General features: G+C 46.6%; 1 protein-coding gene across 5 annotated transcripts in view; it reads right to left on the reverse strand.

Moving 5' to 3' along the window:
• The window catches only part of dock3 (dedicator of cytokinesis 3), a 366,678-nt gene that overhangs the window by 192,254 nt on the left and 147,917 nt on the right, over positions 1-26,507 (reverse strand). For all 5 annotated transcript variants that reach the window (XR_004414644.1, XM_033036842.1, XM_033036845.1 and 2 more), the window contains exons 13-14: positions 20,213-20,301; positions 7,063-7,188 (exon numbers count right to left, since the gene is read on the reverse strand). Coding sequence is in view for 4 of the 5 variants with exons in the window: in XM_033036842.1 (XP_032892733.1) it covers positions 7,063-7,188; positions 20,213-20,301 (215 nt within the window). In the remaining variant the exon portion in view is untranslated. The remainder of the gene's footprint in view (positions 1-7,062; positions 7,189-20,212; positions 20,302-26,507) is intronic.

The following is a 26,507-nucleotide window of genomic DNA, read 5'->3' on the forward strand; positions in this document are numbered from 1 at the left end:
TACAAAGTGAACTTAACAGAATGGTGGCTCTTGGTGTGATTACTCCCGTAACTGAACCCTCAGACTGGGTCTCCTCAATGGTTGTCACTACTAAGAAGAATAAAGATGAGATACGGATTTGTATTAACCCCAAGGACTTAAATACAGCAATTAAGAGACCACGTTATCCAATGCGTTCGGTGGACGAGCTTGCGGCGCAGATGACCGATGCAACTGTGTTCACAGTGCTAGATGCCAAGAGTTCATTCTGGCAGATTCCGCTGGAACATAAATCCTCCAAGCTGACAACTTTCAGTACTCCGTTTGGACTTTATCATTTTTGAGGATGCCATTTGGTATAAGTTCTGCCAGTGAAGTATTTCAACAATCCATGGAGCAATTGTTTGCCGGATATCTATGCTCCATCGTAGTGGATGATATCCTTATTGCTGGAAAAACGATCGAGGAACATGATGCCAATCTGACAAAATTATTGAAGCATGACGAGGCCATCCATCTCAAACTCAATCCCAAAAAATGTAGATTCAGAGTGAATGAGGTAAATATCCAGGCCATATATTTACCAAGGACGGCCTGAAAACTGATCCAGCGAAAACCAGTGCTATTAATGAACTTCCAGCACCCACGGATGTGCCCAGCTTGCAGAGGTTCCTTGGCATGGCGAACTATTTGAGCAAATTCATTCCAAATTTCAGCGAAATATCAGCCCCATTGCGCCATCTCACACACAAATACTCTGCTTGGACCTGGCATGAGCAACAACAGACAGCATTTGACACTCTAAAATGGCAGATGTCGGCCACCCCTACTCTAGCATACTTTGATCCTAGACTGCCTATTACACTTACATGTGACGCCTCACAACACGGCCTGGGCGCTGCATGCCTTCAGAATGATGGCCATGGCAATAGCCTGTCGCCTTTGCCTTGTGCACCATGTCTGACACAGAACAACGATACGCCCAAATCAAGAAAGAGTTGTTAGTGGTTGTGTTTGCCTGCAAAAAGTTCAACGATTCCATCTTTGGTCACACTATTACAATTGAAACTGACCACCAACCTCTTATCAGCATTTTCAATAAACCTATTCATAACTCTCCAGCGCACCTACAACGGATGTTACTACAACTTCAAAAATATGACATCGTCCTGACCTACAAACGTGGAAAGGATATGCACCTGGCAGACACTCTTTCACGTGCACCTCGGAAAACCTGCGAGGATCTACCCTCGCAGGATGATGACTTTATCGTGATGTCCTTCATCCCTTCATCTTGGATGGAGGACTTAGTTGCCCACACTGCCACTGACAAGACCCTATGGTCGCTAACTTCTGTCATTAAGCGCGGCTGGCCAGACAAGCACTACAACGTTCCATTGCCAGTCCGAACTTTCTTCCCTGTTCGGGACGAATTAGTGCTACAAGACGGCATTGGTTTAAAAGGACACAAGGCTGTGGTTCCTGTTTCGCTGCATCACCGGTATTTTGACGCTGTCCATGCAGGACACCCAGGTGCTGAAGACACTGTTTCACGGGCGAAAAGCATGTCTTACTGGCCTGGCATGGCCGAATACATCAACGAAAATGAGGCAGCATGTGAGAACTTGTATTGCATATTCTTAATAAACTCTATATAACTGAGATGGTGTGAGGCCAATGTTATTATAAGGACTACAAATCAGCAAGGTGGATGGGTGTTTTTATAACTTGAAATCTGGAACAAGTGCTGTACTGCCGGGATTAATATTGAGACCTTCATTGTTTGTAAATTACAAGGATGAACAAGTAGGTTACATGATTAATAAGTTTGAGATGATACAAAAATTGGTTGTTTCATAAATAGCAAAGAATACAGTGGTACATAGATCACCTGGAAATTTAGGCAAGACAGCAGCAGATGGAACTTAATTCAGACAGGAGTTAGGTCAAATTCTGGGTAAAGGGCAAGCATCTAAAGGAGCATGGAGCATACAGAACGGCTGTGAGCTGCCCTTCTCCTATTGTCAATGAGAATAATGAATTGCTTGAGACCTCATGTAAGATTATCACTGTATCTGTATTTTAATCTTCTGCATGTTGCAGGTGGCTGGTGCATCATTGTTCACAGTTGGTAAATGAACATAACCTCTGACTGCACTTGCCAAACCTACAGTCTCTGCAACAGCAAGAATAAGGCGGCCAAGGATGGACCCGCGGTGGGTGCCGGAGGTTGGTCTGGCCCACGGTGGGCGCCAGAGGTTTGATGGGCCCGCATTAGCAGCCGGAGGTTGGACAGGCCCACGGTGAGTGCCGGAGTTTGGACGGGCCCACGGTGGGTGATGGAGGTTGGACGGGCCCACGGTGGGTGCCGGAGGGTGGATGGGCCCACGGTGGGTGATGGAGGTTGGACGGGCTCACGGTGAGTGCTGGAGGTCAGATAGGCCCACGGTGGGTGCCGTGGTTTGGAAGACCCGCGGTGGATGCCGGAGGTTGGTCGAGGACTCGCCATTGAGAACAAAGAGGGACACGGCATGGGGGCGCTGCCAAGAGAACAAAGAGGGACACGGCGTGGTGGGGCCACCGAGTACAAAAAAAATGTGTTGATGCCTATAGAAAGTGTGACTCTTTGCATACTTTGTGCATGGTATGCAAAAAATAATTTCACTGTGACATGATACATGTGATAATAAAGTATCAATCAATCAATCAATTAAGGCTTTTAGGTGCATGGAAAGCATGAGAGGGTTCCCCTACAAGTCTGACATCATCCTCGCTCGGATTTGGATCAAATCAGCGCCTTATAGCACCAAAAAAGCAAGTACAACAGAGCCTAATTTCACAGCCAATAAAACTATTAAAAGTTTATTTTATGAGAAGATGCAACTGAAAAAGGATTAAAAAAAATAGGAACAAAAATGCAGAAAGTCCAACATGTCAACTGATACACATGACATCGATATGATGCTATAACCTGACATATCTCTTACGAAAAGAAACATTAAATTTGACAGCGGCTAAAAACTGGTCAAAAAACATGTCCAATATCAAGATACTTTCTCATGGACACTCAAAATAACCAGATAAATTATAGTGCACTAGCAATACATAATGTATCAAGGTATGTCACTGGCTTGCCCCATTTAACACACTCAATACTTGGCAGCCACTGCACAACAGATCCTTATGGTTAGTGGACAAGAAATGGCAGTAATAAATGCAATATAAACAAAATGCTGAAAATACTCAGCAGGTTAGGGAACTTGCATCTTAGAAAGGATTAACTCCATGAATACAAAATTGGAATAGAACAATGGATCAAGTCACCAACCTGAACCATGAACTTTGCTTCTCACATCACAGAGAAATCCCACTGAACTGAATATTTATAACACTCCCTTTTTGCAAATGATACTTATATGCATGATTTAGGAAGTCAAGCATTTTGTGTTTCTTTGTGTGTTTTGTGTGGGGGTGAGGGGGAAACCGCTTCGGTTGCCTCCTCCATGGAGAGGCGACTTTTTCCAGGTCGCCTCCCCCGTGGCCTAACAACGAGGATCGGGCGGACTTTCCCGGAGACGTGCCCGGGGCTTCAGCGGCGGGCGCAGCGTGGACTCTCGGCGTGGAGCGGGTGAGCCCTCGCTGGGGCTCGCCGGAGGGGAGCGCTCCGTTTCGCTGGCCCGCGGCAGCCGGCAGCCTGAAGCCGCGGTCTGCACAGCTCCAGCTGGCGCGACGTCTGCAGCCCGGGATCCCTCGTGGGGGACCCGGGGGAAGAAGAAGCTTCCACCGCCGGCCCGCGGCCAACTTCTACCGCGGGCCCGGCGTGAACTTACCATCACCCCTGGAGGGGAGCTTCGACCGCCGGCCCTGCGGTCTGCGGTGCTTCTAGCTGCAGATGGGACTGTAAATCTTCGACCGCCGGCCTGCGGCCTACACCATCCTGAAGCCGCGGTCTCCGGTGGGGAAGAGCCGACTATGGACTGGCTCTGGACTCTGGTCCCGACCACGGGGGGAAATGGAGGAGGACTGGCCAATTTTTGTGCCTTCCACCTCAGTGATGAATGCTGTGGTGGATGTTTGTGTTAAATTTTTATTGTGTATTGTGTGTTCTTTCTCATTGTATCGCTGCTGACATATTCATTTCACTTGCACTTTATGGGCAATGTGACGAATAAACCCGTATTGTATTGTATTGTATGTCCCCAACAACCCTCACCAACCTCTGCAGATGCGCCGTAGAAAGCATTTTACGGGATGCTTCACAGCATGGTTTAAGAACAGCTCCATCGAAGACCGAAAGAAATTGCAGAGAGTTGTGGACGTAGCTCAGACCATTATGCAAACTAACCTCCCTTTCATGGACTCCATCTACACTTCACGCTGCCTCGGCGAGGCCACAAGCATAATCAAGGAACAGTCCCATCCCGGTCACACCCTGTTATTCCCTCTCCCATTAGGGAAGAGGTACAGAATTTTGAAAACGTTTACCTCCAGATTCAGGGACAGTTTCTTACCAGTTATTATCAAGCAACTGAACCATCCCCTCATCAGCTAGAGTGGGATCCTGATGTCCCATCTATATTATTGGAGATGTTTGAACCATCTTTAATCAGACTTTATTGGACCTTAACTTGCATTAAATGTTATCGCCGTTATCCTGTATCTGTACTCTGTCAGGTCAAGGCATAGTCTTGCAACTGGTACCATGTAGTCCAGTTCAATCTGTGGAACATGCTCATCCTTCATGGAAAGTTACACAGACACGAACAACTCTAAGCAGTTTTTCAGCTTGATCAAGGCTGTGTATGGTCCACCCAAGCTGACCTCCCCCCTCCTTGCAGCTGACGGCAAAACCCTGCTCAAGGATAAAAGCAGCATCTCAGATATGGAGAGATCACTTCGCCAACCTCCTCAATAGACCCTCTGCCGTTGACCCAGTCGCTCTTGACCGGATCCCACAAAAGCCAACACTTGACGACCTTGACCTACTTTGGAAGAGATTAAGAAGGCCATCAGTCAAACCAGCACAGGCAAGGCATCAGGCATGAATGGAATCCCTATTGAACTCTAGAAGGCAGCAGGTCCTGGGACACTAGACACCTTCCATAACATCTTGTCCAGTATCTGGGAGACAGAAAATATGCCTGATGAATTCAGGGACACCACTGTTGTCTCCTTGTTCAAAAACAAAGGTAGAAAAGCTGACTGTGGCAGTTACCGAGGCACCTCCTTGTTGTCCGTCGCTGGAAAGATACTGACCCGTGTCATCCTCAACTGCCTAATCAATAAGGTCGTGGAAGCAAGCTTGCCAGAGTCTCAGTGTGGTTTCAGACCTGGTCGCCGCACTGCTGATATGATCTTCATGGTGACACAGATACAGGAAAAATGCATTGAGCAGAAGATGGACTACGCAGTCTTCATCGACTTGACAAAGGCCTTTGACACAGTCAACCGGGAGGCTCTGTGGTTGATACTTCACAAGCTCAGCTGCCCAAGAAAGTTCATCCAGTTCATCCGCCTCGTCCATGATGGCATGACAGGAACCATTCTGGTCAACGGCAAAACCTCTGCACCTTTCGACATTTCCAATGGAGTCAAGCCAGGTTGCGTTCTGACCCCTGTATTCTTCAATCTCATCTTCGGCTGCGTCCTGAGTCACGTACTCCAGGACCTCGACCGTGGCGTGTACCTGAAGTACCGTCTGGACGGATCTCTCTTTGACCTTCGACGACTGAACGCCAAAACCAAGACGCACGAACGGCTCATTCTCGAAGCCCTTCTTGCGGATGACTGCGCCCTCATGGCTCACGAGGTGTCTGACCTCCAGTTCATTTGATCAAATTTGCCGAAGCAGCACGGGCTTTTGGTCTCACAATCAGCCTCAGCAAAACGGAAGTCATCCACCTGCCAGCTCCAGGCTCTGCAGCACCGCCCCCAAGTGTACATATTGACAGCACACAGCTGAACGCCGTTGACTCCTTCAAATACTTGGGAAGTGTAATATCATCTGATGGCTCCCTGGACAAGGAAATCTCAACGACAATCAGCAAAGCCTGTCAAGCACTTGGACGACTGCGTACACGAGTGTTGAACCACCACAACATCAAGCTGTCAACTAAACTCAAAGTCTACAAAGCAGTTGTGCTTTCCAGCCTGCTCTATGGCTGTGAAACATGGACCTTGTATAGGAATCACATCCGTCAACTTCCATAAGCGCTCGTTATGGTCCATCATGGGGTTCGCTGGCAGGACAAAGTGCCCAACCTAGAAGTATTGGACAGATCCAGCTTCACAAGCATTGGGCACGTCATCAGGATGGATGTAACCCGCATGCCTCGACTGGTCTTCTACGGCGTGCTCTCCCAGGGACAAAGGAACCGTGGGCGTCCCAGGAAACAGTACAAAGATTGCGTCAAGGATCATCTCCAATATGGTGGTCTTGCGCCCAAGCAACTGGAAGCCTGTGCCAACGACAGAACACGCTGGCGCGCAGCAGTGCGAACAGCAGCCAGCAGCTTCGAGGAGCGCCGCCTAGAGTGACTTACCAAAGCCAGGGAGAGGAGGAAGGCTGCCGCCCAGAACCCGCCAGCGAAGTCCTTCATCTGCCCCCACTGCTCTCAAGTGTGCGGTTCACGAATTGGACTCGTGAGCCATGTCAAAACTCATCAGAATTGAGACTGCACAACCCGCCATCGTCGTTACCAACGGGCCACCACCAGTACACTGGGATGCTTGATTGAAACAATGTACAGTCTTTTCATTAACTGGTTAGCACGCGCCAAAAAGCTTTTCACTGTGTCTCGGTACGCATGACAACTAAACTACATTTCTCTGCTCATTTTATATTACTCCAAATCTTACCACCAGGGATGCCTTCCCAGCTCATTCCATAGCAATCAAAACATATGAAAATATGCCTTTACATGGACATTTATTTGTGATTTGGTGCATGTTTGTAATTTGCAGGCACGTAGCAGACATCGTTACACTAATTGTCGGTATGAAGTTCATGTGCAATTTTATTCCTAATAATTTATTTTAAAGGAAAGGATTCAGTTCCCACAATGACTACAGGTCAAAGCCTACCTGGCATGATGACATCAGGGAAGCCCAGTTTGCGGGTGATGGCCACTCCCCGATTAAAGATGATAGGATTCTCTCTGCGAATGTGATCCATATCACCCCGAAGGAGCTGGAGAGAAATTATCATCCCTGTAAAAGGAAAGACCACATGTTCATCCATTAAGTCCATCTCCACTTCCACTTGGTTCATTTTCTAGATCTCACAAACTCAAAAGTTTGCTGGACATGTTGCAGTGTGGGAGTTCCATCTGCTTGAAACATATAATGCTCACCCTCGAGTATTTCTGCAATTTTTGTTGTGGAGGAAAATACTGGCAGAAACTTAATACCTACAGCAAAATAAAACCATCCATTGCTCATGACCCCTTTTACCAACTTATTTGATCTCTGAGTTATCAGACTGCTTGCACAAGATCCAGTATTGGTTGTGCACACATTTCCTTATATTAAATACTGGGAAATGTGACACATATTTAAAAGATGATGGTAGTGGGACTATGGTTGGGGGAGGGGTTGGTCCTGCCAACCTCCATGGTGGGGAAACTTTTACAAATCACAACCACAAAAAAAAATTTAGTAGGCAATTGGAGAATGTTTAATTAATAACAGTGACACAGCACTGATGTGTTAAAGGCAAGTCATGTTTGAATAACCAGATTTTTGTTTTAATGTGATTATGGAAAGGTTTGAAAAGGCGAATTGAGCAGATATCATCAATGTGGATTTTCATAAGGCATTCATAAAGTCTCACATAAAAATAGCTGGTAAGAAAAAATAAATCGAATTGTAGTAAAGAGGTTTATTATAGCAGTATAAATCAGCTCAAGGAATTAGAAGGTCAGAATAAATCTATTTGTTATGATGGAGAATAAATAGTAGGCTGTGCACAAGCCAGTGACTTTTCTTTGATACATGTAAATGGATGTGCTTGGTAAAAAATCAAAATGTACAGATGACACCAAAAGTGGTGGTGTGGTAAATAGTGAGGAGGAGACTAACGGACTCCAGAGGTTAGAGTGAGGATGACAGAATGGACAGACAGATGGAAGATGGAATTCAATTTGAGAAGTATAATGACAAATATGGCAGAAAGGAAAGACAATGTAGGCAAATTACTATATTGATTCTATTACATATAATGACACATTCACATTAGGCAGGAAATGGTGTTGGGTAGACTGATGGGACTGAAGGCTGATAAATCCCCAAGGCCTGATGGCCTATATCACAGGGCACTTAAGGAAGTGGACGCATTACTGATCATTTTCCAATGTTTTATAGATTCAGGATCAGTTCCTGTGGATTGGAGGGTATTTAATGTTATCCCATCTTTTAAGAAAGGCGAGAAAGAGAGAACAGGGAATTATAGACCAGTTAGTCTGACATTGGTGGTGGGGAAGATGCTGGAGTCAATTATAAAAGATGTGATAACGGCGCATTTGGAAAGCAGCAGCAGGATCGGTCCGAGTCAGCATGGATTTACGAAGGGGAAGTCATGCTTGACTAATCTTCTGGAATTTTTTGAGGATGTAACTGGGAAAATGGACAAGGGACATCGGTACTAATTTCTTTACAATTTTAAAAGTTTGCGGTTATTTACTCGGCGAATTTTGACAGATTTTTGACCGCTTTCAAAAAAATTTGCTGTTGATTTGAAAACTCAGATAACCCCCCCCTCTCCTCTCTCTCTCCCCCTTCCTCTCCCCCTTCTCCCCCTCCTTCCCCCCTCTTCACCCCCTCCTTCCCCTCCCCCCCTCTTCCTCCCTTATCCCCCCTCTTTCCTTCCCCTTGCCCTCCCCCTCTTCTTCCCCCACCTCTTCCTCCCCCTTTCTCTCCCCCTTCTTTCTCTCTGCCCCTCTCTCTCTCGCTGCCTGTCTCTCTCTCTCTGCCTGTCTCTCTCTCTATGCCCCCTCTCTCTCTCTGCCCCTCTCTCTGCCCCTTCTCTCTCTCTTTTCCCCCCTCTGTCACTCTCTGCCTCTCTCTCTGCCTCTCTCACTCTGCCTCTCTCGCTATGCCCCTCTCTCTCTCTCTGCTCCTCTCTCTCTCTCTCTCTCTCTCTCTGTGCCCCACCCTCTCTCTCTCTGCCCCCCCTCTCTCTCTGCCTCTCATCCCTCTCTCTCTGCCTCTCTCTCTCTCTCTCTCTGTGCCCCCCTCTCTCTGTGCCCCCCCTCTCTCTCTCTCTCCGCCCTTCTGTGTCTCTACCCCCTCTCTCTCTACCCCCTTCCCTCTTCCTCTCCAGACATGCCTGTGAGTTGGGGGCTATGCATGAGTGGATAGGGCGGGGATGGGGTAAAAGGAGTGAATGTGTGTGGGGGGTGGTTAATGTGTGTGTGTGTGAGGGGTGGTTAGTGTGTGTGTGACGTTGCAGGCCGCCCCACTGACCCGCCGTCCCCCCGCAACAGTGTGTTGAGGGGATGGGACCCAACGGGTCCTACTTGGTCTAGTATACTTATAAAACTCTGATCTTGGATGTGTGTGTATTTGTGTGTGTGTGTGTATGAGATGTTCATGTGCGTTTCACATCTCCTCGAAAACACGACACGCCAACAGTGAAATTTTTACATATTCCGATAGAGATTTACGCCATGGTCAAAAATCGCCTTATCTGAAAATTGCATGCATTATTTCGCGAGTTATTTATGAAACTGTTCACAAATCTCAAATAACTTAGAAAATAAACGAGATGGTCTTGCTGATGACGTCACAATGGATCTGGCTGCCTGCCTCTGCTCGCGCTGTGAGTGACGTCGCCCCTGTTCTGTCTTCTGTACTTCTTGGCTTCTTAACTTTTACTTCTTTAAATTCGTCACTTAGCGCTTTTAAACTGCTGCTCAGGTCGTGCTGTGCGCTCCGCTGGGCTCCTTGAAGTTCTAGAACATGGTGGCGGCGGTCGTTATCACCACGCGGGTGATGGTGCGTGGTAGCGTGATGGGAAGGTTACCGTGGCGGCCATTACTCACTCTGGGAGAGGCCGTCTGTGGAGACCTGCGATTCCTCCGTTGATCACAGGGAATCAAGGAATCGTGGCGCCTTTTCCACGCTGGTGATCCCGATCCCACCTGGCGATCTCTGGCCGTCACGGGGGACGACCTCCTCTCTGTCTCCACTGCCCGATCGTCTGTCACGCGAGTGGGTGGGCTTCCTCTTGTGGTAGCCACGATTGGCCGTCCCTCCGCTGCTTTTGACCATCCTAAGATCGCGCCAGCCCGCGGCCTCCCTCGAGTCTCCGCCGTCCGCTCGCCATGGGCCCAGCTGCCCGCCCGCCATGGGCCCAGCAGCCCGCTCGCTGTGGGCCCAGCAGCTCGCTTGCCGTGGGCCCAGCAGCCCGCTCCCTCGCAGCCTGCTCGCCTGCCCGGCTTCCCTCCTCCTCTCCCCACCTTCCCCCTCCTCCGCTCTCCCCCCACTCCCCCTGCCCTCTCCTCCCCCTCCCCTCCCTCTCTCCCACCCCTCCTCTCTCACCCCCCTCCTCTCTCACCCCCCTCCTCTCTCCTCCCCCCTCCCCTCCTTGGGCGCGAACTGAGGATGGTCTAAAGCAGCGGAGGGCCGGCCGATCGTGGCTTCCGCAAGGGGAAGCCCACCCACCCGCGTGACAGACGATCGGGCGGGGGAGATGGAGAGGAGGTCGGCCTTGTGACGGCCAGATATTGCCAGGTGGGCAAGGGAAAGGCGTCACGATTCCCCGAGTCCCTGAGATCGACAGAGGAATCGCACGTCTCCATAGAGGGAAGTCACCAGGCCGGGCCCCTGCTCACCCTGTGGACCTGAGAGGAGGGAGAAGGACTGAAGGAGATCAGCTGCAGTGCCTTGACAGTGGAGTGGGCCGCTGGAGGCCCTGGAGCAGCCTGGGGCTCGGCTGGACCGGATGTCACTCCAAGAGGCCTAGTAAATGGTCCGGACGTGGCCTGCAGCAATGGTGGAGCAGAGGTGAAGGACACCAACTGCCATGCATGGCCAGGCCGACTCTGCAACACCATTATGACAACGGGCTTACATTCTCAGCTTAAGAACTCTACACCTATAACAATTGGAACTTGAGAATGGTGCCAAATCAGGCGACTCTGTATACTGTCTCAGGGTACTACTACTATACACTTGTACTGTATCTGAGATGTTTGTCTAAGATGTATCCATGTGCTTAAGTATAGTGATAGTGTACTGAACTGTATACAACAGTGAATTTCACTGTACCTCAGAAATGTGACAAATAAGGTACCATTGAACCATTGAGGGTGCTGAAGTAGGGATGGTCAATAGCTTCAAGTTCCTAGGTCAAAATATCACCGGCAATTTGTCCTGGACCAACCACATCAAAACTACGGCCAAGAAAACACAACAGCACCTTAACTTCCTTAGAAGGTTTAGAAAGTTCGGCATGTCCCCAACAATCCTCACCCAACCTCCACAGAGGCGCTGTGGAAAGCATGTTATCAGAATACATCACATCCTGGTTTTGAAACAGCTCCATCCAAGGCCGCAAGAAATTGCAGAGTTTAGTTTAGTTTTAGTTTAGAGATACAGCGCTGAAACAGGCCCTTCGGCCCACCGAATCCATGCTGACTCCCGTACACTAACACCATCTTACACCATCTAGGGACAATTAAAACGTTTTTTAAATCAAAGCCAATTAGCCTACAAACCTGTACATCTTTGGAGTGTGGGGGAAACCGGAGCTTCCGGAGAAAACCCATGCAGGTCCTGGGGAGAACGTACAAATTTCATACAGGCAACACCTGTAGTCAGGATCGAACCCAGGTCTCTGGTGCTGTAAGGCAGCAACTCTACCTCTGCACCTACATGCTGTGGTTGTGGACAAGTTGTGGACATGGCCCAGTCCATCACGCAATCCAATCTTCCTTCCATTGATTCCATCTGCACTTCATGCTGCCTTGGCAAGGCTGCCAGCACAATCAAGGAGCAGTTTCACTCCAGTCACACCCACTACTCTCCCCTCCCATCAGGCAAGAGATATAGAAGATTGAAAATGCATACCTCCAAACTCAAGGACAGTTTCTACCCAGCTGTTATCAGGCAACTGAACTGTCCTCTCATCAGCTAAAGTGCTGGCCTGACCTCTCATCCTTCTCATTAGAGACATTTGAACTAACTTTAATCAAACTTTATCGTGCACTAAATGTTGTACTCTTTATCCTTTATCAGTGCACTGTGGACAGCTTGATTGTATTCATGTATACTTTTTTTTTTAAACTGCTTAGCACATTAAAAAAAGCTTTTCACCATATCTCGGTACACGTGACAATAAAGTACATTAAACCTGTGTTATACACTGACAGCACTGAACCAAACAGTAATCTATCCCAGTGTTATACATTGACAGACATGTGTCCATCAATGCTGTACCCCAGTGTTACACAGTAATACATCTATGCCCATCTGTACTGTACCGCAGTGTTATACAGTGACAGACCTATGCCCACCAGTGTAGGACACCAAGGTTTAAAACTGAACATGGATAAGAATGGACCCAAAAGGTCAGAGAAGGTCTGACACAGTCTGTGTATCTAATCCTTGAGCGCTGCTCTGGATCCTGGCATTTATTAAACTCTGAAACAAGCATTGATTGGTTCCAAGAACCCAGGGATGTTGAACTCCACTATGGATCTTCAGCTGCAGCCTCTACAGTATTCCTCCGATCCCCATGCCTTTCTGCAGCTGACATCATAGGTGACTAGTTGCAAGGAGTTGAACAGAGCATGAGAATTCCTGAAGAATGTTAGTAAGCTGGGACAAATAGAATAACAGCCAAACAGAACAAAGGCAATAACAATGGGGATAGTGACTGCAGGTCAGGTGGTCACATCACATGGTCTAAGTTGTACATTTTGGAAAAATCTCCCCAAGAACTCAACAATTCAAGATGATGGTTCATCACAGTCTTGTGGCGGCAGTGAATGAGCGGCCTTGTGAGGGAAGTGCCCTGTGAGAAAAGTGTGAGTCTTTGGCTCGAGAGTCTTCGGAGAGGAGGCTGAGGAGAGGAGACTACGCAAAACACTGCAGAGGGAGAGACGAAAGAAGGAGATGTCAGGCAAGCTGATTCAGTGTGATGCTTGCAGTATGTGGGAGGTCAAGGACACCGCTGGTGCCTCTGGCTGCTACAAATGCGAAAAGTGCATCCAGGTAGAGCTCCTGAAGGGCCGTGTTGGGGAACTGGAGAAGCAAGTGGATGACCTCCGGTTCGTCCGAGAAACGGAGTCGTTCCTCGACAAGTCCTACAGTCCGATTGTTACACCTAAGGTACTGGAAGAGAGAAGGTGGGAGACAGTGAGAACGGGAGGGAAGCATGGAATGCCAACGTCCCCGGGTGTTGTACCTCTTGTGAACAGGTTCACCCACTTAGAAGCTGTCGGGACAGAAGAGGTGTTTACACTGGGCGGCGGACTGGCTTGTGATGCGAATAGGGCTGTTGAGCCAAAACCAAAAAGGCCTAAGGCAGGCAACGCCATTGTAGTAGGAGACTCCATTGTGAGAGGTACGGACAGGGGTTTCTGCGGCAACAGACGGGATGCGAGGATGGTGTGCTGCCTTCCTGGTGCCAGGATCCAGGATGTCACGGACAGAGTGCAGAAAATCCTCAAGGGCGAAGGTGAACATCCGGAAGTGGTAGTGCATGTCGGCACAAACGATGTCGGAAAGAAGGGGATGAATATTCTGCAGCGTGACTTTAGAGAGCTCGGAAAAATGCTGAAAAGCAGGACCTCCAGGGTTGTTATCTCCGGTTTGCTTCCAGTTCCTCGTGCTGGCGAGAGCAGGAACAGGGAGATACGGGACCTGAACGTGTGGCTGAGGAACTGGTGCACGGGGCAGGGATTTAGATTCTTAGATCACTGGGATCTGTTTTGGGGTAAGGGGGAACTGTACAAAAGGGACGGATTGCATCTTAACAGGTGTGGGACCAGCATTCTGGCAGGCAGGTTTGCCACTGCTACACGAGAGGTTTTAAACTGAATAAGGGGGGAGGGGTGTTGAATGGGCTAGTGGAGGATGGAGTTAAAGGGAAAGGGTTTCTTAAATGTGTGAGCGTAGAGACAGAGGGGTGTAAAATGAGGGTAGAAGCAATAGGTAGCAAGGTGAAAAGTAAAAGTGGCAGGCCGGAAAATCCAGGGCAAAAATCAAAAAGGGCCACTTTTCAACAAAATTGTATAAGGGGTAAGAGTGTTGTAAAAACAAGCCTGAAGGCTTTGTGTCTCAATGCAAGGAGCATTCGTAATAAGGTGGATGAGTTGAATGTGCAGATAGCTATTAATGACTATGATATAGTTGGGATCACGGAGACATGGCTCCAGGGTGACCAAGGCTGGGAGCTGAACATCCAGGGATATTCAATATTCAGGAGGGATAGAGAGAAAGGAAAAGGAGGTGGGGTAGCGTTGCTGATTAGAGAGGAGATTAACGCAATGGAAAGGAAGGACATTAGTTTGCAGGATGTGGAATCGGTATGGGTAGAGCTGCGAAACACTAAGGGGCAGAAAACGCTGGTGGGTGTTGTGTACAGGACACCTAACAGTAGTAGTGAAGTTGGAGATGGTATCAAACAGGAAATTAGAAATGCGTGCGACAAAGGCAAAACCGTTATAATGGGTGACTTCAATCTACATATAGATTGGGCGAATCAAATTGGCAGGGGTGCTGAGCAAGAGGATTTTTTGGAATGTATGCGGGATAGTTATCTAAATCAACATGTAGAGGAACCAACGAGAGAGCAGGCTATTTTAGACTGGGTATTGAGTAATGAGGAAGGGTTAGTTAGCAGTCTTGTTGTACGTGCCCCCTTGGGCAAGAGTGACCATAATATGGTTGAGTTCTTCATTAGGATGGAGAGTGACATTGTTAATTCAGAAACAATGGTTCTGAACTTAAAGAAAGGTAACTTTGAGGGTATGAGACGTGAATTGGCCAAGATTGACTGGCAATTAATTCTAAAAGGGTTGACGGTGGATATGCAATGGAAGACATTTAAAGACTGCATGGATGAACTACAAAAATTGTTCATCCCAGTTTGGCAAAAGAATAAATCAGGGAAGGTAGTGCATCCGTGGATAACAAGGGAAATCAGGGATAGTATCAAAGCGAAGGATGATGCGTACAAATTAGCCAGAAAAAGCAGCATACCGGAGGACTGGGAGAAATTCATAGACCAGCAGAGAAGGACAAAGGGCTTAATTAGGAAAGGAAAAATAGATTATGAAAGAAAACTGGCAGGGAACATAAAAACTGACTGCAAAAGTTTTTATAGATATGTGAAAAGAAAGAGATTAGTTAAAACAAATGTGGGTCCCTTGCAGTCAGAAACGGGTGAGTTGATCATGGGGAACAAGGATATGGCGGTCCAATTGAATAACTACTTTGGTTCCGTCTTCACTAAGGAAGACATAAATAATCTGCCGGAAATAGCAGGGGACCGCGGGTCAAAGGAGTTGGAGGAATTGAGTGAAATCCAGGTTAGCCGGGAAGTGGTGTTGGGTAAATTGAATGGATTAAAGGCCGATAAATCCCCAGGGCCAGATAGGCTGCATCCCAGAGTACTTAAGGAAGTAGCCCCAGAAATAGTGGATGCATTAGTAATAATCTTTCAAAACTCTTTAGATTCTGGAGTAGTTCCTGAGGATTGGCGGGTAGCAAACGTAACCCCACTTTTTAAGAAGGGAGGGAGAGAGAAAACGGGGAATTACAGACCAATTAGTCTAACATCGGTAGTGGGGAAACTGCTAGAGTCAGTTATTAAAGATGGGATAGCAGCACATTTGGAAAGTGGTGAAATCATTGGACAAAGTCAGCATGGATTTACAAAAGGTAAATCATGTCTGACGAATCTTATAGAATTTTTCGAGGATGTAACAAGTAGCGTGGATAGGGGAGAACCAGTGGATGTGGTGTATCTGGACTTCCAGAAGGCTTTCGACAAGGTCCCACATAAGAGATTAGTTTACAAACTTAAAGCACACGGCATAGGGGGTTCAGTATTGATGTGGATAGAGAACTGGCTGGCAAACAGGAAGCAAAGAGTAGGAGTAAACGGGTCCTTTTCACAATGGCAGGCAGTGACTAGTGGGGTACCGCAAGGCTCAGTGCTGGGACCCCAGCTATTTACAATATATATTAATGATCTGGATGAGGGAATTGAAGGCAATATCTCCAAGTTTGCGGATGACACTAAGCTGGGGGGCAGTGTTAGCTGTGAGGAGGATGCTAGGAGACTGCAAGGTGACTTGGATAGGCTGGGTGAGTGGGCAAATGTTTGGCAGATGCAGTATAATGTGGATAAATGTGAGGTTATCCATTTTGGTGGCAAAAACAGGAAAGCAGACTATTATCTAAATGGTGGCCGACTAGGAAAAGGGGAGATGCAGCGAGACCTGGGTGTCATGGTACACCAGTAATTGAAAGTGGGCATGCAGGTGCAGCAGGCAGTGAAGAAAGCGAATGGTATGTTAGCTTTCATAGCAAAAGGATTTGAGTATAGGAGCAGGGAGGTTCTACTGCAGTTGTACAGGGTCTTGGTGAGACCACACCTGGAGTATTGCGTACAGTTTTGGTCTCCAAATCTGAGGAAGGACATTGTTGCCATAGAGGGAGTGCAGAGAAGGTTCACCAGACTGATTCCTGGGATGTCAGGACTGTCTTATGAAGAAAGACTGGATAGACTTGGTTTAGACTCTCTAGAATTTAGGAGATTGAGAGGGGATCTTATAGAAACTTACAAAATTCTTAAGGGGTTGGACAGGCTAGATGCAGGAAGATTGCTCCCGATGTTGGGGAAGTCCAGGACAAGGGGTCACAGCTTAAGGATAAGGGGGAAATCCTTTAAAACCGAGATGAGAAGAACTTTTTTCACACAGAGAGTGGTGAATCTCTGGAACTCCCTGCCACAGAGGGTAGTCGAGGCCAGTTCATTGGCTATATTTAAGAGGGAGTTAGATGTGGCCCTTGTGGCTAAGGGGATCAGAGGGTATGGAGAGAAGGCAGGTACGGGATACTGAGTTGGATGATCAGCCATGATCATATTGAATGGCGGTGCAGGCTCGAAGGGCCGAATGGCCTACTCCTGCACCTATTTCTATGTTTCTATGTTTTCTTGAGGGCAATTGCGACGGTATAACTGCTGGCTTTGACAGAAGAGTCCACATCCCAAAACAGGATTAAAATTCATATTATACAATGACCATCTCAAACAAGATTTTAACCATTTTCCATTGGCATTTAGTGAAATGATCACTGACATGCTTGGGAGAGGAAAGAAAACTTATAGAGTGGATAAGCATTCATCAGAAATGTCAGTGAATGAATTAGATACATAGACAATTGGTGCAGGAGTAGGCCATTCAGCCCTTCGAGCCAGCACCGCCATTCAATGTGATCATGGCTGATCATCCACAATCAGTAGCCCGTTCCTGCCTTCTCCCCATACCCTTGATTTCGCTGGCCCTAAGAGCTCTATCTAACTCTCTTTTGAATGCATCCAGTGATTCGGCCTCCACTGCCTTCTGAGGTAGAGAACTCCACAAATTCACAACTCTATGTGTGAAAAAGTTTTTCCTCATCTCAGTTCGAAATAGCCTACCCCTTATTCTTAAATTGTGGCCCCTGGTTCTGGACTGCCCCAACATCGGGAACATGTTTCCTGCATCTGGCGTGTCCAATCTCTTAATTAGTCACAACAACAACACAGTGGCGAATGACTCGCGTTCTTAGCTCAAAGTCTTTCTGCCACCTGCAAAGTACAAGTAACAAGTATTACAGAATATTCACCACTGAATTAGACAGCTCCAAAACTCAAGATCACCCAGGGCAAAACAATCTGCTTTTTTTGTGTCACCAAATCCACTACTTTAAATATACTTTCCCTTGATCATTCGTAGAGTGGATTAAATAGCAATTGTCTATAAGAAGTATATTGGCAATCTGCCAAGGCTTTAATATCGTCTCCTTAATCCGTAACCTCTATCACTTAGGAGGCCAAGGCCATTGGATGTATGAGAACAGCATTACGTCTACAAAGGATACACAGGAAATGATGGAGTCATGAGCAAAAAAACCCAAAGTGGTGGAGAACTCAGTGGGTCAGGCAGCATCTGTGGAGGGAAATGGACAGTCCATGTTTGTGGTCGGAACCCTTCTTTATTGACTGATTAAGTGGAGCTGGTAATGAGATGTATGGGTGGGGCATAAATTGTCAATGACAGGTGGCTACAAATGAGGTTACGATAATGTGTGGAGATAGTTACAAAAGAGGTGCACTGTAGACCAAAGGATACCAGATAAGAAGGAACAGGAGGAGTAAAATGTAAAGCCAGAAGAAATTATGTGGGTGGGACAGGAGGTGGAGAAAGAGCCAGGATAAAAGGGAAATGGGGGATGCTGTAAGAAGGAGTGGGAGATAAATGGAAAAGGGGTAAAAGGGCAGCACAATGACATAGCGGTAGAGCTGCTGCCTTGTAGCTCCAGACCCAGGTTCCATCCTGACTACGGTTACTGCCTGTATGGATTTGTACATCCTCTCTGTGACCGCATGGGATTTCTCTGGGTGGTTCGGTTTCCTCCCACACTCCAAAGACATATAGGTTTGTAGGCTAATTGGCTTCGGTAAAATTCTAAATTGTCCCTAGTGTATAGGATATTGTTAGGGGGGGGGGGGGGGTTGGCGTGAACACAGTGGGTCGTAGGGCCTGTTTCTGCACTGTATCTCTAAAGTTTAAATAAAAGATTGACGGAATGTTAGGAGAAAGATATGCGCATGGTGGTGGTGGTGGGGGCAGCTAAGAGAAGGGCGAGTGGGAATTTACTTGAAACTGGAGAATTCAATGTTCATATTTTGGTTGTAGGCTACCAAAGTGGAATAAAGAGATCATGAGGTACATCAATGAGAGCAAGAATAGACTTGGCGGCCACTTTTCTGAAAACTTAAGTTCAGTCTGCTAACTATTTTACCACCTCTTTCCTACTCCCGTGCTCTGATCTTTCTCTCCTGCCAGAGTGAGGTCTCTATTGCCAGAGTTTGGTCATAAGCTAAGGAAAATGGGGTTAGGAGGAAGATATAGATCAGCCATGATTGAATGGCAGAGTTGACTTGATGGGCCTAATTCTGCTCCTATCGCTTATGACTTTATAGAGATGAGAGAGGAGGCAAAAAGACAGATGTTACATGTCCTATGGTTGCAGAGAAAGGTGCCTGGCATTGTCGTAGTGGGGGTGGGGGAGGAAAAAACGAACCAAGGAGATGCAGAGAGAGGTCTCTGCGGAAAGGGGTGAGATGGGAAGATGCAACTGGTGGTGGGTTCACGTAGTAGGTGGCAGAAATGTAGAGAATGATATGTTGGATTCGGAGGCTGGTGGAATGAAAGATGAGGACTGGCGGTTCTCACTTCAACAAAGTTATACATGTTCCTGACTTGAAAATATTTAGCTATTTCTTAATCATTGCTGTGTCAATGTTCTGACTCCCCTAATTTAACAATACTGTAGCAGGGACCTCACCAAACAGACAGCATAAGTCAAGATCACTGCTCGTTATTATTTCTCAAGGACAATTAAAGATGAGCTATTAATAGGACCCTGCCAGAGATGCTTATTCTGTAAGTGAGTACATTTGTTTGGCTACTCTCTAAGCTCCTAATTGGTTTAAGATCAACCAATTTCAGGCAAATCCCCCATAACAAGTGCAACATTTATTATGATTGTACTCTGAGTGCAAATATAACCTAGTACGTGAGATGTTGCAGTTACTCCTCACACAATGTACAAAATAGGGCTACGTGTCCCTAAGATTTATTAATCATTTCAATATTATCATTTAATTCCTCCACATGATTTATGAATTGAATTTGCTTGAACTAGTGGGTTCAAGTTTCAGTTAGTGGAAAGCACAGTGAAATATTGAGCAATCATGTCAGTAATGGAATGAGTGCAACAAAATCTTTCATCAACAACAACTTGTCATAATTTGAGAGGGGTACAGTTTATTCGAGCCATGTTTGATGCTGCAGCGTAATTAGAAATTAGAATACAAAAACGATATATATGCAGTGTGAAAAAATAGCACTTTACCTATGCACATTATTTTGAGGGCTTATATTTAGGGTAAAAAAAGTCTTAGGTAAAGTCATAAATTTGCCAACAGTAGAAATAAAATAAAATTTACCATAATTCGTGCTTGCTGCAGTGTACTTGTTACTGGATTTACGAATTATATTTTCGTGGATTTGATACCACTCATTTTCATTATTGCATCTGTTAAAAGAAAACACAGAGAAAGTAGGATGTTAGAAAACTTATCTCAGCCAGCAGAAGACAGTCAAAGACTTTTTCATATTTTCTCAAAATAGCAATGAGTGTTCTCTCTCGATTTTTTTTTGGTTTAGGGCAAATACATGAGTGTAAAAACTAAAGATGAAAGCTGAATTTTAGTACAAGCATGTCTTTGTTCTCAGATGAACATTTCATCAATTTCATCAATATCTCCTCACTCTCAATTAATAATGGGCATAAAGAAACTAAGGAACAATGCCTGTAGTCACAATATTGATCACTCCATGAGAGTCAATTAAGTAATGCTCAAGTCAAAACGATTTTTGTGTTCAATTGAATATACTAACATTTAGCAAATGAAAGCTACCTTCTCTTTGGATATTATAATTCAAGCTGTCAAATCACTATAACAACCTACTGTAGAGTTTCAGTTATTGTCAGAAGGCATCATGACACTGAAAGTCATCTTAGTTGGTAGGTTCATCAGAGGGGAGAAGCAACCCTCCCCCCCCCCCCCCACCCCCCTCGCGTACCTGTATATTAAATGATCTATGGGAGAGAATAAACTGGCAGCCAATTATGTATTTGAATTAATAGATTCACAGTAAGCTCACAGTATGGAAAGAAGCAATTTGGCCTATGAATTCTGTACTGATTTTATGTTAGAACAATTTAGATAGTCCCATCCCTCCCTCTTTCCACAGCACTAGAAATTCTTAAGCATTCCTTCTGAAAGCTACAAAATGAATTTGCTTCCATTATTCTCTTAGCTATGTATTCACATTACTCAGCAGTAAATTTCATCAACCATCTATCTACCCATAAGCCTATCTTTACTATCCTCTCCAGTTTTCTTTGCGTGTTTAGCAAATTTGCAAGATGCCCTGTACACCAAAGTCAAAATCATTAATATACTGTAAATTAATGGAAGTTTATGGCATGCTTCCTTCCTGACCGAAGAACTCAATTTCATTGCTGCTCTGTTTTCTATTATTTAATTAATGTTCTATCCATGCTGGTCCTTTTACCAAATAGCCTTCAATCTTGATGACAGGCCTCTTATGGAAATCTAATCCACTACCTATGAATGTGATAGATTCTTCCATTATCAACACTCCTGATCTCTTTAATTTCTGCGCATATTTGCTCCACAATAATTGAAGGCCTATAGAATAATCCTAGTTGTAGTTACACCTCCAAAGGGCCTGTCCCACAGGTGACTCTTTAGCGACCGCCAGGGACTAGTTTTAATGAAAATCACCTACGACAAAACCTACATCAACCTACAACAGCAAAAATTGTCACCACTGTCGCCCAAAAATTTTCAATATTTTGAAAAGTTTGCGGCAGTCGCCTGTAGTCGCCCAAAAAATTACCTAAGTGGGACAGGCCCATAACGTTTCTTATTAACAAATAGGCAAATTCTGCCCTAAAAAACACACTGTAGATGCTGGAAATCCAAAATAAAAATAGAATATGTTAGAAACATTCAGGAAATCAGACACCCTCTGTGGAAAGAAAAAACACAGTTGGCAATTCTGACAAAGAATCGAGTTAGAATGGTCTACCTTGATCTTTCTAGGACGTAATTCCTTCTCTCGCGAAGCAATATTCCCCGTAATCAAGGCGTTTACTATTGCTACTTTTGAAATCCTTCATCTTGATCTCTTTTTAAACACCTTGTAATTTGCTTTAGGACCTCAATTAGTAATGATATGAATCTCAAGCTCTGTGTTCATCCACTCTCTCCAAAATGTTCTGTACCTGCACAGTGGCATTCAGAACCATGGCAGGCAACAGACCATTCTAAAACTGTGTCTGCAAACCCATATTGTGTCTGATCCACTAACTATAGAGTTTATCCTTAACTATTGTTGTATTGGCTTTTCTCGTTCCCTGCACAGTTGAACCAGTCTCTGGCTGTACTCCCTGGGGAATGCTCTTCCTCATCAGTACACATGTGCCAAATAGTAGTGAGAAAACGATTCACCTTCAGGGTCTCCTGAATTAACTGTTTGTTCTATTTTCTTTGTTTAATGGTCACCTGAACTCTCCTAAGTTGCTGGGTGACTTACTCCAAAAGTGCATAGAAATACAATAGAAAGCATCCTATCAGAATGCATCAGAGCTTGCTTGGTCCAAGCATGCAAGAAATTGCACAGAGTTGTGGATGTAGCCCAATGCATCATACAAACCAGCTGAACAGCGCCTGCCCTGCGGTTATCAGATTCCTATACGATCCTTTGATCTAAGGGTGTAGCCTCAATTGTCCAACTTACCTCATTATGGCCCTTGTCCTTTGTTTTATCTGAACCTTCTCTGTAACTGTAACACTATAATGCTGTACCACCATATTCTGAACTGTATTTTTTCTTGTGTTGTACATGATTATACTCATGTTTAGTATGATTTTGATTGATTAGCATACAAACAAAGTTTTTCATTGTACCTTGGTATTCGTGGCAATAACAAACCAATACCAAATATGCTATCCGTAAACCACTCAGCCTTAATTGACATTGATTCTAAAAATCTGCCTCCTACTGTCCAGCTTGCAGTGCTAAAATAAAAAAGATATTCCAATAGATGGAGGTAATAAGAGTGCTGAAGTCAGGGAATGATTGTGATTCCTGAGGGGACATTTGCAGTCTAGGCTATTCCTCCATTTCCAAGTGAGGAGACAAGTGACTGGACGGTAAGTTGACCAAAATAAAATAAGAGATAAATATAACAACCTTATCACAAATTATTTGTGCATGAACATACAATATCAAGTTTCAGAAAGTTTCTAATTTTGGAGAACAGGGTCTGATGTCATCAGTAATTATCATTATTTCACAAAACCTCTTGACAGCACTAATGACAAAGGCCAGCTGCCTCCACCTTCAGCCCGGTATCTTTTTGTTTTTTCGGGTTTTTTTTGTTATGTTGAAGTGTGTTTTTAATGTTTTTTTTAATGTTTTAATGTGGGGGAAGAGGGTACGGTAAGGGGGATACCGTCCTTCAGTCGCTTCCTGGAGAGGACGCGACTATTATTCGAGTCGCGTCCTCGCCCCCCCCCACCCCCAGCGGCCTACCTACTGGATTGGCGCAGCCTTTCCTGTCTGGACCGACCAGAGCTCCAGCAGCGGCGGGACAGCGCTGATACATCGCGGGACTGGCGATGCCTTACCGGGGATCGCCGTCTGGAGCCCGGAGTGCTGGGCCTGCGGCACCGACATCCTGGAACTGTGGTTCGCGGAGCTCCCAACGCGGGCGGCGCTGACAAACATCGTGGGGTCCTGCGACTCTGCCCGGCTCGGCCTGCGGACTCGGGAGCTGCGGACTCCGATGGGAGGCGGCTGATCGGGAGGTCCGGGCCGCTGAGGAGGATTTTCACCGTCGGGGTTCGGCGTCGGCGTTCCATCAGCCCGGCGAGAGGGTCTGAGCATCGGGCTGCCCGGGGTGGCGACTGCGGGTGCTTGGAAGACCCCGACCACGGGTGAACATCTGGGAAGAACGGAGGGGAGGCTGGCTGGACTATGGTGCCTTCCTCACCTTGGTGCCATTGTGTTATGTTGTGTCGTGGACTTTCTGTGTTTGTGCTTTTTTTTTTTAAATTCTATTTTATTTTTAATATGTTTTATTATTTATTATTTATTTATTTTTATGATACTGACTGTAAAGGGAAATTCATTTCATTGTCTCTAATTGAGACAATGACAATAAATTTGAATACAATACAATACAATACAATATCTCTTAAAACACTTAAAGGAGTGGCATAATAGATAATGGCTTCATAACAAGCAACTTCCTCTTAATGTTTGTAAAATTAGAACATTCGGTTCAACCTTTCCCTGCTTATTCGGTAAAAAACATAAAACATTTCAAAATGTTAAAAAAATCAAACAGCTTCTCGCCCATAGAATGTTGACGAGCGTTCCATCGTGTGATGTCACAATGCCCAATGCTCACAGATGTCCAATCGCAATGAATCTCATTTACATATGCCTTTGCTCCAGCCCCAGCCCCGCCCCCCGCCTGATGTTGCAGCACATTCCATTCTGTGATGTCACAATGCCATCCCTCACAGATGGCCAATCGCAATGGATCTCATTTACATATGTCTTTGCACGAGCCCCAGCCCTGCCCCCCTGCCGCCTGTGTCGAAGCGTGTGGTCAGCCCTCTCTCCTCCTCTCTCCCCTCACCCCTCCCCCTCTCTCCACTCACCCCTCTCTCCTCAGACCTCTCTCATCACTCCTCTCTCCGCCCTTCCTCCTCACCCCTCTCTCCTCACCCCTCTCTCCCTCCTCCACTCCCTCCCCCTCCTCCAACCTCTCTTCCCTTCCAACCCCCCACCCATCTCTCCCCCTCCCCTTCCCCTATCCCTCTCTCCCTCTTCCCCATCCCCTCTCTCCACCCCTCCCCCACCACTCTCCCATCCCCTCCCCCACCTCTCACTCCCTTCCCCCTCTCCTCTCCCCCAATCTCTCCCCATCTCCACCCTTCCTCCTCCCCCTCTCTCCTCCCTCTCTCCTCACCCCTCACTCCTCACCTCTCCATCTCCCCCTCTCCTCACCCCTCTCCCCATCTCCTCCTTTCCCTCTCCCCCTCTCTCCCCCTCCCTCCCTAACCCGCCCTCCCTCTCCACCTCCCCGCTCTCCTCCCCCTCCCCACCGCCTCTCTCCCTTCCCCCCTCTCCCCCTCCTCTCCCCACTCTCCCCCCCTCTCCATCTCCCCCTCTCCTCCTCCCTCCCTCCCTCACTCTCCCCCCTCTCCGCCCCACCCATCTCCCCTCCTCCACCCTCCTTCTCCCCTCCTCCAACCACCTTCTACCCCCCACCAACCCCCCTCTCCCCCTCCAACCCTCCCCCACTCCCCTCCTCCAACCCCCTCTCCCCTCCTCCAATCCCCTTTCCCCTCTACCCCCTCCCTTTCCACCCTCTTTCCCCCCACTCCCCCTCCTCTCTCTCCCATCATCTCTCCCCCCTCCTCCCCTCCCCGCTCTCCCTCCCCCTCTCTCTCTCCTCTTCTCTCTCCCCTTTCCCCCTCCTCTCCCCTCCCATCCCCCCCCTACCCCCACTCCCACCCCGTGTGTATGGCAGGTGGTTAGTGTGTGTGTAAAGCCGCAGCCCCACCCCCGCAATCGCACGTTGAGGGAACGGGACCCAGCGGTCTCCCCTCCATCCCCTCGCCCACCCCGTCTCCCCCTACCCCCCTCTCGGGCCAGCATTGCCATTCACTGTGATCATGGCCGATCACCCACACTCGGGGGAGTCCAGAACCAGGGGCCACAGTTTAAGAATAAGGGGTAGGCCATTTAGAACGGAGATGAGGAAAAACTTTTTACCCAGAGAGTTGTGAATCTGTGGAATTCTCTGCCTCAGAAGGCAGTGGAGGCCAATTCTCTGGATGCTTTCAAGAGAGAGTTAGATAGAGCTCTTAAAGATAGCGGAGTCAGGCGATATGGTCAGAAGGCAGGAATGTGGGTGATCGGCCATGATCACAGTGAATGGCGATGCTGGCTCGAAGGGCCGAATGGTCTACTCCTGTACCTATTGTCATCACACCAAATGTGATTTGAGGAGCTCATGTCTTCAGAATGTATTCACTGCTTGTCATTATGTAACCATGAAATAAGAGTTAACCAGTAATGATGGAACAAGCTTGACTAGTGTAGCTGGGACATGTTGGTCAGTGTGGGCAAGTTGGGTCTGTTTTCACACTGTATCACTCTATGACTATGGCTCAAACACTGAAACCCAGCCGCACTGTGAATTAAAATTGGGGGTGGGTTCATCAGTGACAATGTCTGCTTCAAAGAATACCTCAAAAACCTCTTCAACTGTGACTCTGTCCTTGATTTTATTGCACAACAATTTACTTGGTGCCATTCACGGGGTCAAAGGGAGAACCTACAAACTCCATACAGACAGCACCCGTAGTCAGGTAATGTTTCACTTGTTTTATATCTTTTATTTTGTATTTTAACGTACGGTATCAGCCATTTATTTTTATCTTTTCTGCAAGCAAACGGGTACTGAAATCCACAGTTTGATTATCATATTTATATTATCTATAATTGCAGAAGAAAACGTGTGTTATTACATTAATAGGTCTGTTAAGTTGCAGCAAGTAAGAATTTAATGTTTCTGTTGCTGGTACAAATGATAATTAAATATTCCTGATTATTTTTACCTGGAAG

The sequence above is a fragment of the Amblyraja radiata genome, chromosome 18 (genome assembly GCF_010909765.2).
Source record: "Amblyraja radiata isolate CabotCenter1 chromosome 18, sAmbRad1.1.pri, whole genome shotgun sequence".
In the NCBI taxonomy this organism is placed as follows: Eukaryota; Metazoa; Chordata; class Chondrichthyes; order Rajiformes; family Rajidae; genus Amblyraja; species Amblyraja radiata.